This window comes from Rattus norvegicus, chromosome 9 (genome assembly GCF_036323735.1).
Source record: "Rattus norvegicus strain BN/NHsdMcwi chromosome 9, GRCr8, whole genome shotgun sequence".
NCBI lineage: Eukaryota > Metazoa > Chordata > Mammalia > Rodentia > Muridae > Rattus > Rattus norvegicus.
In genome coordinates this window covers 95,810,991-95,830,442 of record NC_086027.1, presented here as the reverse complement: position 1 = coordinate 95,830,442, position 19,452 = coordinate 95,810,991, and the positions used below count along the sequence as shown (strand labels likewise).

At 47.1% G+C, this 19,452-nt stretch overlaps 1 protein-coding gene and 2 long non-coding RNA genes across 3 annotated transcripts in view; 2 read left to right on the top strand and 1 right to left on the bottom strand.

The window, feature by feature from the left end:
• Positions 1 to 19,452, bottom strand: part of Inpp5d (inositol polyphosphate-5-phosphatase D) — a 105,052-nt gene that overhangs the window by 10,142 nt on the left and 75,458 nt on the right. The window contains exons 11-22 of the mRNA NM_019311.2: positions 16,882 to 16,984; positions 15,038 to 15,234; positions 14,499 to 14,616; positions 12,166 to 12,262; positions 11,521 to 11,659; positions 10,039 to 10,147; positions 9,822 to 9,910; positions 7,972 to 8,053; positions 4,704 to 4,793; positions 3,174 to 3,287; positions 1,743 to 1,825; positions 325 to 412 (exon numbers count right to left, since the gene is read on the bottom strand). Coding sequence (NP_062184.2) covers positions 325 to 412; positions 1,743 to 1,825; positions 3,174 to 3,287; positions 4,704 to 4,793; positions 7,972 to 8,053; positions 9,822 to 9,910; positions 10,039 to 10,147; positions 11,521 to 11,659; positions 12,166 to 12,262; positions 14,499 to 14,616; positions 15,038 to 15,234; positions 16,882 to 16,984 — 1,309 coding nt within the window. The remainder of the gene's footprint in view (positions 1 to 324; positions 413 to 1,742; positions 1,826 to 3,173; positions 3,288 to 4,703; positions 4,794 to 7,971; positions 8,054 to 9,821; positions 9,911 to 10,038; positions 10,148 to 11,520; positions 11,660 to 12,165; positions 12,263 to 14,498; positions 14,617 to 15,037; positions 15,235 to 16,881; positions 16,985 to 19,452) is intronic.
• LOC134480607 (uncharacterized) lies at positions 3,282 to 9,356 on the top strand. Its single transcript, XR_010055057.1, has 2 exons — positions 3,282 to 8,187; positions 9,000 to 9,356. It is a non-coding gene; the product is annotated as an uncharacterized LOC134480607 (long non-coding RNA).
• Positions 11,659 to 18,295, top strand: LOC134480608 (uncharacterized). Its single transcript, XR_010055058.1, has 2 exons — positions 11,659 to 12,331; positions 14,755 to 18,295. It is a non-coding gene; the product is annotated as an uncharacterized LOC134480608 (long non-coding RNA).

Below are 19,452 nucleotides of genomic sequence, written 5' to 3'. Positions count from 1 at the left end.
GTCATTTGACCTCTATGAACCTCAGTTTACCTATTTACTCATTGGGGAACCGAACCTGCCTCTTAAGGTCAAGATTAAATTACATAGTACCTGTAGCTCACTCGGCAAGACTAAGCGGGAGGTTGGTGGCAGTGGCACCCAGAAGTGACGAGGAGCAGGAATGGTAACCCATTAGGAAAAGTCCCTTTGGGACAGAGGAAGAGATGACATCAGGGTATGATGAGCGGTGGCAGATGGACTTTCTTGGAAGGCTGAACCACCATCACTCTCACTTCAGAGGCTGAGGCTAATGGGTAGGTGAGGTCCCTGGCCTGGGATGCTTACCATAGGACTCGTCACTGTCAGAAGATTTAATGCTGATCAGAATGTGCTGGTCCAGTAAGTACTCAGGGTCAGAGATAATGGGCTTTAGCTGCAGAGGAGAAACCAGATTAGAGTCCACAGGTGGGGGCAGATAAGGACAGGTAAATGAGGGCCACCAGTCTTAGTGTTTGACTACATCGGAAGAGCTGGAGAGGGGCTTAGTGGTTAACAGCACTGGCTGGCTATTCCTCTAGTGGTCCTGAGTTCAATTCCCAGCAACCACATCACTGTGGCTCACAACCATCTGTAATGGAATCTAATGCCCTCTTTTGGCATGCAGGTGTATATGTAGATAGAGTACTCATAGGTAAAATAAATAAATAAATCTTACCCCAAAAATTACTTAGGAAAATGGAACTGAATATGTCCTTTCAAGCAAACTCAGGTCTTCACTCTCCATGCCCAAGAGAATGGGTGGACCCCATTGCTAAGCCAAGTGAGGGATAATTTTCTTCTCTGCCCCACCCCCATCTCCTAAACTGGGTTGAGTTTCCAGGTCCCTGGTCCATCATCTCAATTCTTCTTTCCTTTTTTTACATATCTTAGGGGCCAAGGGAAGGACCAGCAACCAGGTCTGAAATGAGACCTGCAGTACCATCCTTCTTCTGCCTCCCCAAAGTCTATGGCTGCATTAAAGGAGCTGCATCATAGGCTTGCTCCCCGTCTGGGGGAATGTGTCTCCTTGCTGAAGACCTTCAGTTAGGTTTGAAATATCCTGTGGTTTGCTAGAGGTATGGCTTGTGAGTGACAAGACTCCTGAATGTCAGCTCCGCCGCCCTCAACTTCCTGCTGCTAAACAGTGTTCAGGGATATCGGGGTGTGGCTCAGGGATTGGGTGCTTGCTTAGTGCTTGCAGAAGCTTTGATCTCAAGTGCTGAGAGCACTAAGTAGGTAACAACTGAAGGGGAGTAGGCACAGCAGGGCTGGAAAACACTTAGGAATATTGAAGTCATTTATCCATAATGAAAAGCATGCCCTAAGTCACTTGACAACAATGTCTAAGCTGGTCTCTTTGGCCTTGGTCTGGGATGGCTACAATCTGGACTGGCCTGCTGCAGCTGCACACTATCCTGCGTTGCTGCAGCTGTATACTATCCTGCTTTGCTGCAGCTGCACACTGGCCTGCTTTGCTGCAGCTGCATACTGGCCTGCTTTGCTGTAGCTGCACACTGGCCTGCTTTGCTGCAGCTGCACACTGGCCTGCTTTGCTGCAGCTGCACACTAGCCTGCATTGCTGCAGCTGCACACTAGCCTGCATTGCTGCAGCTGCACACTAGCCTGCTTTGCTGCAGCTGCACACTAGCCTGCATTGCTGCAGCTGCACACTAGCCTGCTTTGCTGCAGCTCTCTACCCCAGGCACATTCTCTTCCTCTATTACCTTGGGAAGAGTCTCTCCAAACCGTACCACCAGTTCTCCTTCATCTCCCTCTTCGTTTTCTCCTTCCTGACTTTTGACAAAACCTGTCAGAGAAGAAGAAGCTGGGTTTGCAGACCATAGAGTGAGAACCAGACAGAAAAGACTCCAAGGGTCTCCCTTCCTCGGGCCACGGAAGACTGTCTTTCTCTTCTTGGGCTCGGAGGCCTCGGAACCATTTTGGAATCAGGCTTTCTGGGGATTCTGTTTTTGTTCGAAGGATGGTCATTTGCCAACACAGTCTAATTATTTTTAGGAAAAAAAAATCAAAGAGATTTCCCCCTCCTTCTTGATTCTTCTTTTGCAACATCCTAGGCGACAAAGAAGTCCTCACACCGCAGGCAGGAAGATTGGGAAGCATGACAGCTCGTCCCACTTCCCACGCCACTCAAGATAGCAGCCTTTTGAAATTCTAATTTAAGCCTCCTAATATGCTGTTTCCATAGAAATCTATGCAAATGTCTCGATAGTTTATTAAAAACACCCGCGCAAAGCCCCTCATTCCCGTTGGCACTGTTTTGACCCTGGCTGCTGAGCTGGGGCTTCAGGATGTTGTGGTGCCCAGGAAGGGCTGGATGGGTTGAAGGAAGGTGCAGAAATATGTGAGGGGGAAGGATCCTTGACTGGTAGCTCTCCTGGGCTCTACAAGTAGGCAGTCCATGCCTCTATTTGCAGAGTTGGTTCCTACCCTCCCCCCATCATTTCAAACCATCTCAGGGAGACTTAGAAAGCATAGAGTTCTCCTGCACGGGAGTCTCAGTATGCCTGGACATGTCACATAGAAAGGGTCCTTCATAGGCATGGTGGATGCTCAACATTGTCACCTCTCCCTTGGGACTGTTCATCTCTCCCTTGCTTCCAGTCACGCTGAGCCCCTCAATATGAGTGCCATACAATATGGAAAGGGCATGGTAGGGTGAGAGCAACAGTCAGCAGGCAGTAGCAGCTGCTTTGGCCCTGTCCGACCGATCGTCAGCATTCTGAGCTCTGCCCAGGGCTCTTGCTGAGTGAGAACCCAGCTTGATGGAAACTCAAGTGGCTAAGAGTCTGCCTAGAGAATGTTGACAGACAAGTCAGGAACAGGGGGACAGAGCGGACAGAGGGACACCAGTGCTGCCCCTCTCTCTAGGGCTGAGACAGTAGAAGAACAGACCACAGGGATGGGAAACGGGCCTCATAGCTACTGGGTAGCCCCATAGGTACCCAACTGGAAGCCTATTTCATTGAACCCACTGAAGTCCATCCATGGATTCTCATAAGAGAGAGAGAGAGGAGAGAGAGAGAGAGAGAGAGAGAGAGAGAGAGAGAGAGAGAGAGAGAGAGAGAGAGAACTGGCTGAGGGACCAACCATTAATGGAAAGAATTCCCCAAAAGGGTAGTTCACAGTACACTTACTCTCTAAGCAGCTTGAGTGGAGCTCCAAGTAGAACTTAGTCTGGGACTTGGTCTTCAGTGTGGCGTAGCATGCAAGAAACTCAATCTGCCCTTGGCTGTCCACGGCGCCAGGACCTGGAGCGTAGGGGAGTAGGATTTATTTGTATACTGTACCTGAAGATGGGGGTTCTAGCTTCTCTCTGGGTTTTCCCTCTCTGTGTGCACCCACTATGCCAGTCTCCCTCTGAGGCCCACAGATGGGAAATGTCCAGGTTGGAAGGAGAGATTTGTCTTAAAGGAGAGCTCATGACTCAGCACCCATACTCAGCACTTCTGTTGACAGCCACAGCATCTCTGATCTGGCACAAGATGGCCATGTAGGGTGCAGGTCAGAAAGCGTAAAGACAGCAAGGACTCAAGCTATGGGTATGATTTCAGTTTTGCCAACAATCTGCGTGGATTCAGGCAACCCCTCAACTTTACTCTAGTCTCCCATCTAATTAATTCTCTCCCTTCTCCTTCCTCTCCTTCCCCCTTTTTGCTATATAGTCCAGGCTTGCCTGGAATTCACTATGTAGCCAAGGCTGGCCTCAAACTTGTGATCCTCCTGCATCAACTTCATAAGCTCTCAATTGCTAGGGTTAAAGACATGAACTAACACACCCAGATTCCCTCTAGTTCTGACAGAGAGTTCATACAGGGACTTAGAGGTTCAACACCCAAATCTGCTGCTTTGAGGCCACAGCTAGGGAGACCTGCTCTTACTTCCTCAGACACAGTAATGACCAGTCCCTAATAGGAATCTGGGACTCATAGGCTTTCAGCTAACATGGTTATAACTATGCTAATTTACATGTCATTTGTTTTATTTACACGGCATCTGGTTTTGTTTTTTTTTTTTAATCATTGTGTTTGTTTTGTAGGATAGGGTGTTATATATACCCCAAACAGGTCTCAAACTCTATGTAGTTAAGTCAGACTCAAGCTGAACTTCTAAGCCTGCTGCCTCTGCCTCCTAAGTGCTAGGACTAAAGGTATGCACCACTACACCAATCTTGAACTGGTTTTAAGCAAGTGCTCTATCTTTCCATGTACATTCTAAGCTCTTTGAGTGCCTGTTAGCCTTCTTTCCCTCCTTCTAAACCCCACATCACCTTGGCCAGATTCTGCTTAGACAAATGTTCCATCAAAGCTCAACACTGGTGATTGATATTTTCAAGGATCTGCTATGTACTGAGTCCCAGCAGAAGGAAACCAAGAGGGAGATGACAGAAGCTGCTCTTCCAATGCTGGAGAACTCAGAGAAAGGGGAGATGGGTGCGAGCAGGAAGGGGTGGAGCCTAAAGACTACAAAGGTGGCCAGATGTAGGAAGGAGACAGGGCAAGTATGAAGACTTGGGTGGAGAAGGGAGGGCAGACTGTGGGCCTGTGGGAAAGAAAGGATGGATCTACATCTAACACAGGCACTGGTAGCTGCAACCAAATGATAAATGCCCTAGGCCCCTTGTCTTGGGAGGAAAACAAGAGAAACTGATGATGCCCATTGCTTACCATTCTTGGAGACGAACTGCGATGTGACTCCTGCTTCAAACGTGGCAAAGACAGGGCTGTGGTCACTCGTCATGATGTCACTGGTACTGCCTACAAGGGAGAGAAAGCATTTCTAAGCAGGGATAGAAGAGACCGTCTGACCAAGGTGTGGATGACAAACCCACAGCAGGGACAAGCTGGGACCAGGCTGGGGACCCTGAGGCCAGCAAGCAAAGATGTCTCCTGAGTATCACCATGGCCCTTGCTGACAGCCAGTCAACCTCAGATCTGATCAAATACCTCAGTGTGTCCAGCTAACACCAAAGAGAAGAAATGAGCTGTCCAAATCCAGTCCAGCCCAGAGAATCTTGAGCAAAGGACTCAGTGTTTTAAGAACTGAGATTTAGGGCATTTGTTATGCAGTGATTGGATAGCTGATACACCTGGGAAGAAAACCCAGGGCACCTTTTCTTGCATTTTAGATATGAATCCACCCCCCACTAACTTCTTGACCTCCTCTATCTCTAACTCCTTAAAACCTTCTACTGTGTCCTCTGGCACTCAAAAAGATATTAGCAAAATGCGTACGTCTATAGCTTCTCCGTGGAAGATGGCCCAGCCTTACATGTAAGGTTAGGTTTCCTCTTTGCCTCTCACATGCTGGGGATATGTGTGACGTATACATACCCTCCTCAATCTTAGCTGCCAATGCCTGAGCCATCTCGTTCCTCTTTCTTAAAACCTGCACTATGGGGCAATTCTGAAGGGCAAGGCTGGTGTCTAAAGAGACAGTGGCAATTCAACGAGCCTCCACCATCACTTGGCCCTCAGCAGAGGAAGCTGACTGACGGAGACGGCTGGCAGGATCTTCTGAGACAGAAGTCGAGAGAGCCTCAGGGCTGCAGAGTTTGAAGAGTAGGTATCCATATGACTGACTCTGTGTAGTGCTGCTGGAAAGAGGGCCACAGGGCTAGAGAGATCAGGCGTAGGAGAGGGCAGTCAAGCAGGAAAAAGTGAGGGAGGAATGGGAAATGGGTTCTTCTGGTGTTTTTGCTTTGTTTGGTTGGTTTGGGAAGTAGTAGGAATGGAAGCCAGGACCTTATGCCTGGCAGGGAAATGCTCTACCCCCGAGTGATACATAGCTCCTGTCCCACTTTCAGGTTCTGAAGGCAGAGCGGTGCCATGGCCGAGGCTGTGAGTAAAAGAGATGCTTCTGTGCTGCACATCGGAAGGTGTTATATGCAGTTTATCTGGTGAAGTCACTTCCGGGAGACAGAGCTCAGGAGCAGGGGGAGGGGGTTGTAATGCATGTGCGAAACTAATCCGGCAACAGCAGGCACATACAGATGAAGGGAACAGAAACTACCTTCTTCTGTGGGATCATCGTTAAATGGTCTCCAGAGAGGGTGGGGACCATAAGGTGGATGCTAGTCGGGGGCAAAATTCCCCCAACATATTTCCCTACTCTTAGGGGTGGGTAGGTATGAGGGCTCAGTGGGAAAGATATGAATCATGAGCTATCTCTCAGAGGTCTCTGGCTTATGAATTATTCATTTGTGGTGTGTTGTGGGATGAGTGCCATTGCCTGGAAATTTGTGGTTTGTTTCCTTTTGTCCTGAGAGAGAGAGAGAGAGAGAGAGAGAGAGAGAGAGAGAGAGAGAGAGAGCGAGAGCGCAGATCTTCCTGGTGGTTTTAGAAGAAGGAGTTGGATCCTCTGGAGCTAAAATTCTAGGTAGTTATAAGTCACCCAGTGAGTGTGCTGGGAACCAAAGTCAGCTCCTCTGGGAGATCAGCCAAGTGCTCTTAACTGTTGAGTCATATCTCCAGCCTCACAGTGAAACATTCTTAGGCCTCTCCAAACCTACACAGACATACTTAATGATATGTATTAGACTGAACCATGTAATACCAGGTAGCTGCCAATTTTATACCCAGTAAAATATTACTTTTGTATGGCTCAAATTCAATCTGGTTCTCTTAAAAAAGGACCAGAAGGTCCTATTTATGATATTAGGGAGGAAATATTCAACAACCTTACCCATCTGTGAGCCCTGCAAGCCTGACAAGAGATGCCTACTAGTACAACAGTGGTACAACTATCATGGGAGAAACCAGCTACTTTCTAATTGGATGCAAAGCCCACCTCATGAGATAGAACTCACATCTGTTACTATTAATTGGGTCACAAACTCATGACTGCCGGGCCTTAGGCTTTAAGGGAGAACTTATTACTATTATTAATAACTTATTACTAAATTAACATAGTAGCATATTGTCCTTTAAGTTATTATCTTTATATTCATATGTTATCACATCTCTTAGCCTTCATCAGAGAAGCTTCTTTTTGCAGTAGACGGAGATTAACACAGAGATCCACAATTAGTTAACATGCAGAGAAAAAGATTATAGAGTGCTCAGTTCTAAATGGGACATGTATACCATACACTCTTCCTCCAAAGCTCTGGGATCATTACAGGAGAGGCAGTAGAAAGATCGTAAGAGCCAGAGGTAGTAGATCTGTGCAGTGAAACATTTGCTAAATAGCAGGGCAAAGCCCAATAGCTCTGACTACATGTACAAGACCTGCACAAGATCAAGCCAGCCCAAATCTCAGCTCTGATGGGAGAGGGGCTCATGAAGTCCCGCCCCTAACTAAGGAGCTACTGGCAGTTGATGGCTACTAGGCAAAGGACAGGATTTTCTTCAGGGGTTGGTTCCTAAAAGGTTATCCATGTTCCAATAGATACTGCTGTGCCCACAGACAGACAGACAGACAGGCAGGCAGACAGACAGACAGACAGACAGACTAAGTGAATTGAGTCAGTTGAGGAGGAGAGAGGGGGAGGGCAGACTATGTTAAGTCGAGAGGGGGGAGTGCTAGAGGGGAGAAATCGGGGGAGTGGATTTGATCAGAGCACATATGACTGTATGAAATTATCAATTAAAAGGAAAAAAAGCTGCAGTATTGATGCGCACCTTTAATCCCAGCCCTAGGAAAATAGAGCCAGGCAAATCTGAGTTCCAGGACAGACAGGGCTACACAAAGAAACCCTGTCTTGAAAGACAAAAACAAAAACAGAACAAAAAAGTCCTTTCTAATTCAAGTGTCTCTGAGCAGGTTTGATTCCATTGCAGCCCAAGGGGGGTAGAGATGCACCAGCCCTTTCAGGACACTCGATCAGGGCTCCACTGAGCTTTCTCGTCTTATAGACAAACAGACTGAAGTCCCTTACTTGCCACTGCCCTCAGAACCCAAAGCCTAGTCTGTCCCCCGCAGTGTTCCGCTCACCGTAGGACTGACAGACCACATGCACCAGCGGGTAAGACTTCCAGAGGACTCGGTCGCACCAGGATGGCAAATTGTACTTCATCTGCAACACAATGTTACAGTTTCATGGCATGTGTGCTACTTACAGTGTTATTAGTAAAAACAAAACCACAGTGTTAACGAGGACGTCGCCATCATCAGATTCATCTGTCCATTCTCCAGGGAATTTATCCTCAGGTAGTGCTAAACTATTTGAAATATATTTGATTTATTTTATGTACGTGAGTGCTTTGCCTGCATATATGCATGTGCAACACATGTGTGCAGTTCCCACAGAAAAGAGCATTAGAGTTGGGGTTACAGATGGTTGTGAGCAGCCATGTAGGTGCCGGGAACTGAACCCAGGTACTCTGCAAGAGCATTTTATTGCATCTTCCCCAGTCATTGCTCCTTTCAACAAGAGTAGCCATGTGTGTGTGTGTGTGTGTATAATCGTTTTAGTTTTCTTTTTTTTTTAAAAAGATTTATTTATTTATTTTATGTATGTGAGTACACTGTAGCTGTCTTCAGGCACACCAGAAGAGGGCTTTGGATCCCATTACAGATGGTTGTGAGCCACCATGTGGTTGCTGGGAATTGAACTCAGGACCTCTGGAAGAACAATCAGTGTTCCTAACAATATTAATAGTCATTCTGTGATCAGTTTACATCGGCCTGTGGCTTTATCTATGGAGAACTATAATGTTCTGAAACTCTAAGCCATGAAACAAAGAAACTAGTTTTGCTTGTGGTGTTTTGGAGTCTAGCCATGTAGTCCAGGCTGGCCTTGAACTTATGATCCTCCTGCCTAAGTCTCCCAGGTGTTGGGCTTACAAGTGTGCACCACCACACTCAGATGCATGGGGACATATTTAGTTGCAGCTAACAGAATTTGTGTGTGTGTGTGTGTGTGTGTGTGTGTGTGTGTGTGTGTGTGTTTTGTTTGTTTTTGTCTTTTAAAAGGGCTGTAGAGAGGGCTCAGTGCTTAAGAGCTCTGGTTGTTCTTGCAGAAGGCTTCAGGATTGGATCCCGGTACCTACATGGCAGTTCACAACCATCCATGATTCCTGTTTCTGGGGATCTGATACCCCCTTTCAGCTTCAGTGGGCACCAGATGCTCATGTAAGCAAAAACACTGATACACATAAATAAAAATAAAATTAGCCTTAGTAGTAACCAACCACAGTAGTGCATGGGTTTAATCCCAGTACTCAGAAGGCAGAGGTAAATGGATCTCTGTGAGTTTGAGGCTAGCCTGATCTACACAGTAAGTTCCAGGACAGCCAAGGTTACCTAGTGAGACCCTGTCTCAAAAATAAAAAAACAAACCAAAAGAAAAAAACAAACAAAAAAACCCAAAAATAAAATTTAAAATTAGCCTTAGTATATAGTTAAGAAACGATGCTTTAAAATTCTCTCAGCATCTTAGTATAGGGCCATTATTAATTTAGCTTTCTTCTTAATGTGCAAGTTGGTGGCAGTTTTGCACCAAGATACAAGTCATCATATGAAAGCATTTTTTTTTGGAGACAAAGTCTTGTGCAGCTCAGACTGGCCTCAAACTCACTGTAGTCAAGGATGACCTTGAACTCCTGATCCTCCTGCTTCCTGCTTCTATTTCCCGAGTATTGGGATCAGAGCGGATGGTACCGAGCCTGACTTGATGCTGAAGATGGAACCCAGAGCTTTGTGCACACTGAGCAAACCCTCTACGGCCTGAGCTGCATCCTCAGCCCCTGTAGGTGCATTCTGACTTTTGTTTTTGTTGTTGTCTGGTGACTTGGGCAAAGGCAGCGGGACTGGGCAGGAGAGTTGTTTCCGGGAAGACTCACCCCTGTGGCTTTCTGCTTCGTGTAAGCGTACTTGTCCCGGGTCAGTCTTTCAAATCGATAGGTGGGGGCGAAGGTGATCTCCTCCTCCTCTGAAACAGATGCATGGCCCTCAGTTTGGCCTCCCTGACACCTCCAGCTTCCCTCTTCTGCAGGCACAGCCCTTCCCTTGGCCAGAATGCTCAGGTGGAGAGAGGATGACAGGAAAGGATGCCCTCACCAAAGTGCAGGAAGACTTTCTGCTCCTTCCTCTCCAGGAGCAGTTGGTCGTGGGCCAGAAGATCTGAGTACTGCTGCTGCTTAATCTTCTGGATGATGGCCTCTGCCTCCTGGAATGGGGACATGCCAGGTGAGACCCTGTTCCTCCCCACACTCCCCAATGACCACACCGCCTGGGACCCAGCGGTCCGGGATGCTGATTCCTGGTGCACGACCACTTTATAAGGATAAGGAAAGAAACAGCTGTATCATCACCATGTCTAGCTACAGGCTACCCCAAATTTGCATGTGAACCTGTTGGTTTTGTACACTGGCTTTTAAACACCAATGCTAGCAATACTTCATGAGACAGGTAATACATCTCCTTTGCTTTCTCTGGCTCTTCCTGTGGGGACAAGGACATCCAGCGGTAAATCCACTAGCAGTGGTGGGGAATTCTTGGCCCTGAGGCCTCTGAGCATCACCCTCCTTGAGACTACCCAGCCTAATTGCAAGAATTGGTGCCATACTGTAGGATTGGGGGAATATACCGGCCTTGGGCTCTAACAGTTCTCTTTCCTGTCTACTTCTCTGTGGGTTGAGGCAGGCTCGGGGCTCCTGCCCAGAGGAGTGTGCTATGACAGCCCTTCTCCAGGAGGCTCAGGATATAAACTTTCCTCATGTTCCTACCTGCCTGCTCATTCTCAGGGAGAAAAGATGTCACCTAGGGGTCACTAGTGAGGAAGGTATGGTGAGCTGGCTGCAGAGCTGTAATGGTGGCTGAAGCCCCAGAGGGAGCTGAGGGACATGGGTCACATGGAGAGATACTTGGGATAAAGGGACACCTGAGGTTCAACCTCAACCATAAATGATGTGCAATCTCCTCTTGGCGGTTTTCCTAGCCTCTCTATGTGCTTGACTCTACAACAGGGTCAGCTCCTGCTTTGCTTCCTCTATCCCTCACAGGACTCGAGTGTGGGAATACATTATAGTCCCTCAGTGGGAGGGAAACAGGTTGCCAACTCTGATTTCTAGACAGAAGGGCATAGACTGTTCCACCCCACGCTGTCTCTGCTTCAACTTTTATGGGCATGCAAAACAACTCTGTGGGTTCTAGACTCATCCTGTGGTCACATCTGTTGGTCCCCTTCCTGTAGGTAGACAAGCAATGCCTTAGATCCACCAGTGACCCCATGATTTGTTGAGTACACGAGCTGGTCCCCTAAGATGCCTGTGCTTCCTGACCAAGCCCAGATGCTGCTGGCTGGCAGACTGGAGAGACAGTGACAGTGACCAGGGGTGGCCATAGAAGTCCTAGGGCAAAGTAGACACAAGCAGAAGGGAACTATAAAGAAAGGCAGAGGCTCCATGACAGAAGCTGTATTGAGTCCCTGAGGGGAGTTGCTGCCTTAGCCTGGTTCATGAGTCTCTTTGATTTCTGTCCACAGCTGAGTTCTGAAAGCCTCTGTCCCCTATGTCTCTACCCAAGGTGGAATCTCCTTACCCAGGTGGGCAGCTCCACACGGTAGTTGAGATCCCCAAGCCAGAAGAGGTGGGTGAAGCGGTGGGTGATGTTAAATGGGCTTAGCTTCTTGTCTCCCAGGGCCAGGAACCGCAGGATGTTCATATAGTTTTGATTTCGCCTATTCAGGAAAACAAGGGCCATCTAGCATGTCTAGCATGGGCACTGTCCTTGCTCTGATGGCAGGAAGTCAGGCAACCGGTGGGAAACAGAGACATAGACTCTAGCACTGTCCCAGTGGGCACCTGGGCGTGCCTTGGAAACCCAACTGGGAACACAGAATCTAGATTCCATGCAGCATCTGTGCATCAGGAAACAGATCAGTAAACGTACTAGCTGGCTATGGTCATGACAGAGCCACCAGCAGACAAAATGAGTTCTGAGCTGTAGGATGCTCCTGAGGAGTATTTTCCTTTAGAAATGAACCAGGCTTAAGGGGTCTACAGGTTAATGACATCAATATACTTTCTGTCCTTCAGACAAGAGTCCCATATACCTGAGGTCTCTACTGTGCTGCAGTAGTCTTTGCTCAGACAGCAGAGGTCCAAAAGGTCCTGAGGCTGGGCAAGCATCAGGGTGTGGGAGGCTAAGGCTACCTGGGTATGTGGAGGGAATGGCTCCCATTACCTGAGTTTTTTTTCACTTCCAGAAGTCAAGTGACTGTTGACGAACCCCAAGGAGGTTCCATTGAACATGAAGGACACTCCCACAGCTCCTTTGTTTCCTAAGGAAGGAAGAAGGAAAAGAAAAAGAATGTCAGCTGGGCAGACTTGTCAAGGGGTCAGAAGTTGAGGTAAGGTGAAGGGCACTAATGCTGTTAGCAGAGAGTAAGAGAAGAGACTAAGAGAGAGGGGAAAGCAGATAGGTCAGCGGGGGCGGGACATGCCAGTGACAGGCAGGTGGTAGCAGCTTGTGATTTTCTATATAGGAGAGAGGAAGAAGGATGCTGTCATTTATTTCTGGGCATGGGGATGTTGGGGACCACAGTACTGAGCAAAGAGGGACAAGGAGGATTGGACTAGCCTAGAGACTTGGCATTTGGGAAATGTCTCTTTTCCCAACTGAGTGAGTGGCTATCTACTCAGGGTCCACTCCTGTGGGATCAAAAACATTCACTCCAGATACACACATGCACATGCATTCCACACAGACATACATGCCACACACATATACACATATACAGACGTACATACAGACACACACATAAACACACAGACATACACATAAATACACACAGACACACACAGGCACACACACACAAGCATACACACACACATAAACACACAGAGATACAGACACACACACAGATACACAGATATAATCTCTCTCTCACACATGCCTTGCTGATGTTTTAATTTATTCTACATTAGTGGTTCTTAAAGTATGCCCCGTAGGCCAGCAGAGCAGCCCCAGAGACTCTACTTGAGAGGCAAATACAAAGCGACTGAATCAGAGATTCTAGGGCTTAGAAATATGTGCTTGGCAAACCCTGGGAGGCAGGAGTTGGTAGACATGGGATCACCACCAACCAAAACAGCATATATGTTTTTTTAGGGATGGGAGACTATCTGTTTTTTTTTTTTTTTTTTTCTTTTTCTTTTTTTCGGAGTTGGGGACCGAACCCAGGGCCTTGCGCTTGCTAGGCAAGCGCTCTACCACTGAGCTAAATCCCCAACCCCGAGACTATCTGTTTAATTTTGGTCCTGGGGACCTAACCCAGGGCCTTGCATATCCTAGGCCAATGCTCAGACTAAGTTCTGTAGGGTGGAGTGGGATCTAGGGCCAGTTCTAGAGTAAGGCCTGGTTAAGGACATACAGTGGTATGTAATTTTCAATGAGACATTTGAACAAATTATGGGCAGGGGCCAGTGAGAGGAGCAGGATACCCAGGGAGAGAAGTCCAGGCACGGATGCTCTGTAGGAAATGGAGCTAACCCCATGACTGCTACCGTAGCAGGCAAGAAAGGATGAGTGAGTGGAGCTTTGTCGGCAGAAAAGCACAGGTTCTCAAAGGAAGCAACCTTGTGTCTTGTTTTGTTTTGTTTTCTGGGACCCTGTCCTTTCTCCAGAGTCATAGCTCTCCCTGTCCTCATTCATGTGCAGCCCAGTGTTTGTGCTCACATACACACCCTGAGACACTTCCATGCCCACAGCCATACATTCAGAAACATAGGCTCACATAAAAGACACAGACACAGCTATACTCACAAGCACAGATATCTAAATATACAGGGCATGCTTACATGAACTCACACACATATGCATATCTACATAGCACACACAAACACATCCAATGTCACCTTGCCCCCCTTACCACCAATGCACACACTCACATACTCATAAACAGACTTACACATCCATAGAGATCACCTTTGCAGATATAGCCCCTCTTTCCCACTTATGCAGCTTCTCTGTTCTCATCTCTGTTTTCTGTGCCCACCTACTCAGCACTGGTCAGATTCCACTTCCTGCTTGGGGTTCTCCTGGGTCAACATCCTATAGACCATGGTCAACCCTGATCACAGCCATCTCATTCATCTCTTGAGTGTGGGGACTTTCCGGTGACAGTAGCAGAGAGGGATAGTTGCATGGGGCCCATAAGGCCTAAAAAGTCACCATCTGGCTCTGTCCAGTGGTAGTTTGCCAATCCCTATTCTAGATTCTCACCTCTCAAAGTGGGGTCCCACTAATGTCACTTAGACTGGCTGGCACTAATGTCACCTGAAAGCTTGTCAGAATGGCACCATGGAAATCATCTGAGACTTACTGAGACAGAACCCACATTTTAGCCTGAATGCCAGAGCTGGTATAGACCCTGGATGAGTTTTTGCAGGGGGATCATCTGGATTTGCTAGAGACTAAGGGATTCCAGGACAAGACTCTTGTGGTTTAACCTGGGACATTGCCGAGAGAAGGAAGAGGTAAAGCATGACTAGAAATGGATTCCCCTCCACGCTCACCCAGGGTGTTCGCGATGCCTGTCTTCACATTGTCAGTGCAGATGTGGCTGATCCGGTTCTCATGCTCCGGCTTGGCGAGCACCACTATGCGAATGTTCCAGAGGGTGTGGATGGCAACCTGGTGGTGGTGGTGGTGGGAGATGACGTTGCAACACAAGGCTGAGGTGCACCGTTGGAACCCTGAGCATCCCAAAGGGATTCACCCCAGCTCTCACCCTGGGAGTAAGACAACCTGTCTGTATTCCCTACCCTTTAGGGGAACTTCTAACAATGCCTCAGAACAAGACAAAGCACCTCAGACATGAGAACTGGGACTGAAGATGCATCCAGGAAGTAAATATTATCCTTTTAAGCAGGAGTAGGGAAGGTGAAGGACTCAAGACCCTATCAACTTCTGAGGATGGCACCTCAGTGCACATTCTCTCTGAAAGTGGGGTACCACGGAGCAATCCTCTACATTTTTGGAAGTATCCTGCCTGACTTCTGAGATGCTTGGAAGAGCCTCCTGTCTCCCCACCCGGGCCTGGCCAGCTGCTCACTGTTTTAAATGTCATGCTGGTGACTTCTTGCAGGGAGTGCCTGAGTATCTCCAGCCACTCCTTCTCTCCCAGGGGGTCCTCCTGGGTGCCAATCACGTAGATGTCATGGGGGATATAGTCAGCAGAGTCGTCCCGTGTCTTTCCCTGCCCCTTGGAGAGAAACCAGGACGTGATCTTCTTGGGAGGGGGTGCATTACCTTCAACAGCAAAACCCAACACTGAATGAGTCAAAGGCGGTTCAGGTCAAGGGCATCAAGGGGGTTCAACACAGGGGAAGAGGAAGATCACATAGTTACAAAAATCACTAGGGGCAAATGCCCTGGATGGAGGACACGGTGCTGATACCACCTTACACGTCAGCTACGGTCAGAGCTCAGTGAGATCTTGTTGTAAAGATAACATTACACTTCAAAGAATGGAAACCCTGGGAGATCCTCGTTGGAACCCTGAGCTAACTGAACGCGTTGCCAAACATGTCCTAGGCTCTAGGGTGGCAGTAACACATGAGCTGTGGAGTTTACATTTCCAATGGTGAGTATCCGGGATGGAGGCTTCTAACCCTACTGGCAGGAAACACCAAAGGCTTCCCGGAAGAAAGTTAGAGTCAGCTAAGGACTGAGATGAAGAGGTGCCTGGCAGAGAAACGAGAGGGGCCTGCAACCTTCCTCAGCTTCCATTTTGAAAAATCAGGGAATGATGGGAGATCTACTTCTGGAGATACCCTAAGGATGGGTAGATGTTCTCCCCACACTCCAAGGAGATCTATGTCTCTTGGACAACAGAGAGACAAGATGCTAGGAATACGAATAATGATCTCTGCCAAACTCTGTCTCCTGGGGCTCTCAGAGAAACTCATGGAGACCTTCCCACCCTGCTCATGTACAGCAGGGCCCCTGACTATCACCCCCATGTATCTTCTGCTCGAAGGGCAGCAGTGGGATGACCCCACCATGTCCAACCAAAAGAACCCTTCACAGACAGACAAGAAAACTAGAAAGGTCCTTGTGCCACATGCCTGAACCCCTAAGGATGAGAGCCTAAAGCGTTAATGATAGGCTAAAATACCCATTAAATTTGACTTTCTGGTGAATGGATGATTTTTAGAATAAGTATGCCCCACGCACTGGTTGTCTGTCTGAGATTCAGATTTAATTGGATAACTGTTAATTTAGTTCTAGCTCAACAGATATACCAAAACATTATTTAGTATAGTTGACAATAAGTATAATGTACATATTTAGTATAGTAATATATGGTAATATATAATATATAATATATTTAGCCCAATACATATTTTGTACTTTAACTTTTATTTCTAGCTGAGTACTTACACCAAATGATTATTTCACTTATATATTTATCATATGGAATATAATACCATATATTTAGCACATATATTTTGTTTGTTTACTTTTAACTACACATGTATACTGAAAACTTATATATTATTTGTATGGTATTTAAATTTAGGACCATTAGGCTCTATCAATCGATCCATCTAAATATCCACCCATCTATTCATCCACTGATCTCTCTATCTCTCTCTTCACTTCCTCCCTGGATGAGCTGGGCCCAGACTTTTTTATTACAGGTCTGGGGTCCCTTGGTAAACTGCAGAGCAAGCTACTTTGGCTACTTTTGGGGGGCACTAATCCTAAAGCCTAGTTTGCTTGTTCATCATCATTGGACAAAGGTAGAATTCTCTAGAAAAGGGGTGGTATAGATGGGATGGATTCCAGGACTATGGGTAAGAGATAAAGGTGCCCCTTGGCCATTTGCAGATGCTGAGGCAGGAAGGGGGACCCAAGCAGAGCTGGGAGGAGGGAGGGGGCACAGGGACCCACCCATGTTCCAAGTGCCAATGAAGATGGTGATCATGTCAGGCTCTGACTGCTCCGAGTGCTTGTTCTTCATCTGCTGCAGGAGCTGGCAGAAGCCTTCTCTCTTCTGGAGGAGGAAGGGCAGACACACTTAGAAGGACCTCTGCCTCCCTGCACATCGGCCTCTACAAAGGATGTGATCAGCTTAAAAAGTACTGAGGAGTAGTTTCATATGTGTAGTGTGTGTGTGTGTGCGTGCGTGCGTGCGTGCGTGTGTGCGTGCGTGTGTGTGTGTGTGTGTATGTGTGTGTGTATGTCTGTGTGTGTGTTTAGGTGTGTTAATGAGAGAGGCAGCCACCTGCAGAGATGCAGTCAAAGCCATGAGTATGTGGCTTCTTGGACCCAGCCCTTCTACTGCAAGGTTGTGATATGAAGCAAAAAAATTGGGGACTGCACCAAGATCCAACCACATCAGGGTACTGCAGCATGTTCTTAGTAAGGGACTCACAAATAACTACATAGAGAGAACTCTGTAGAGTCTTGACATTATGGTGCAGAAGTACTTCATCCACAGAGAGGTGGCCACAATACACCGATGCCATAAAAAGCCACTTGGCAAAATGGCATGTGTACCACCACTGCAGTAAAAAAAAAATGCATGGGGCATGGCCATGATTGCCTGTAATTCCAGCACTTGGGAGGCTGAGGTCAGAAGACGGCCATGAGTTCAAGGCCAACCTGTCGTATACAGTGAGCATACCTGTATGCTAGACATACAGGCTAGACATAGCAATACTGCAAGCATCCTGTCTCACAGAAGCCCAAGCCAAAGTAAATCATAAAAAACAAATGATGATGATGATGATGATGATGATGATGATGATGATGATGATGATGATCCCTTAAAATGTTTGGAAGGGGAAGTCCAGAGCTGGTTAGCGAGCGGTGAGGGCTGTGCTGTTTTTATTTTAAGCTTTTGACTATTTGTATTTGCTACTTTTTTTGTAATATCAGTGAGACTGAGTTACTTATTCGACAAGAGAGAATGTAAGGAGACCGAGGCCAGTACAATGGCTCAATGGTGAAGACATATGCTGTGGAGTGGAGTTCAGTCCCTGGGACTCATATGGTAAGGAGAGAGAACCAACTCCTCCAAGCTGTCCTCTGACTGTGGCACATGCTTGACCCAACCCCAAATAAATAAATAAATCCAATAAATTTTTTTAAAAACAAAAATTTTCCCAGCTCCGAAAAAAAAAAAAGAAAATTTTATGAAACTAAGAAAAGGCAAAAGGGCATGTTAAGAAAAGGGCCTCCCGGGGTTGGGGATTTAGCTCAGTGGTAGAGCGCTTGCCTAGGAAGCGCAAGGCCCTGGGTTCGATCCCCAGCTCCGAAAAAAAGAACCAAAAAAAAAAAAAAAAAAAAAAAAAAAAGAAAAGGGCCTCCCTAGTCTCTTACATGGATTTTTCCTATGTTCATGAGACTTGTCTTGCTCTTATTCTAGAGGGCTGTCATCAATAGGGTGGGTGGCTTTAAATGAGAACACACAACATTTCAAGCAGTGCCGTGGTGGTTAGAATATGCTTGGCCCAGGGAGGGGCACTATTTGGAGGTGTGGCTTTGTTGGAGTAGGTGTGGTCTTGGTGTAGATGTGTCTCTGTGGGCGTGGACTTTTAAGACCCTACTCTAAGCTATCTGGAAACCAGTCTTTTCCTAGCAGCCTTCAGACGAAGATGTAGAACTCTTAGCTACACCTGTACCAAGTCTGCCTGGGTGCTGCCATGCTCCCACCTGGATGACCCTGGGCTGAAACTCTGAACCTGTAAGCCAGACCCAATTAAATGTTGTTCTTATAAGAGTTGCCTTGCAGGGGCTGAAGCGATGGCTCAGCGGTTAAGAGCACTGACTGCTCTTCCAGAGGTCCTGAGTTCAATTCCCAGCAACCACATGGTGACTCCTAACCATATGTAATGGAATCCAATGCCCTCTTCTGGTGTGTCTGAAGACAGCTACAATGTACTTATATAAATAAAATAAAATAATTTTTTTTAAAAAAGTGAGTTAAAAAAAAAAAGAGTTGCCTTGGTCATAGTGTCTGTTCACAACAGTAAAACCCTGACTATGACAAGTGCCAATATGAAAGGCCAGATGCCCGATGTCCCTGGTTACAAAGCCAACAATTTCATACGACTCAACTTCATCATTGCAAATCTTGCAATTGCCCACTCTGAAGACACCAGCTCATCGTGATGTAATGGGAGCGTCTTTATTGAAACCCGTCTTTTACCAGGAATGGCTCCAGAGTCAGTGTCTCGACCTCATTGAGCTTGCAGCAATGGGGCAGGAATAACTAGCTTGGGATCTATACTCCTGAAGCCCAGAACACTGCCCAGCCATGTGAAATTTCTCTACTGTATGTCTGTCTGTACGCTCCTATCATTGTTCCTGTCAGCCCATGCCTGCCACTCTACCCTCATATTTACTCCTAGGGTGGGTGAAAGTAGATGCCTTGGGAACCTGGTGGGGGTCACCTCTCTTAGTTGTCCAGTGTCTGACACATAGGGTCAGCCACATGCCAAGATATGTGCCCTATCT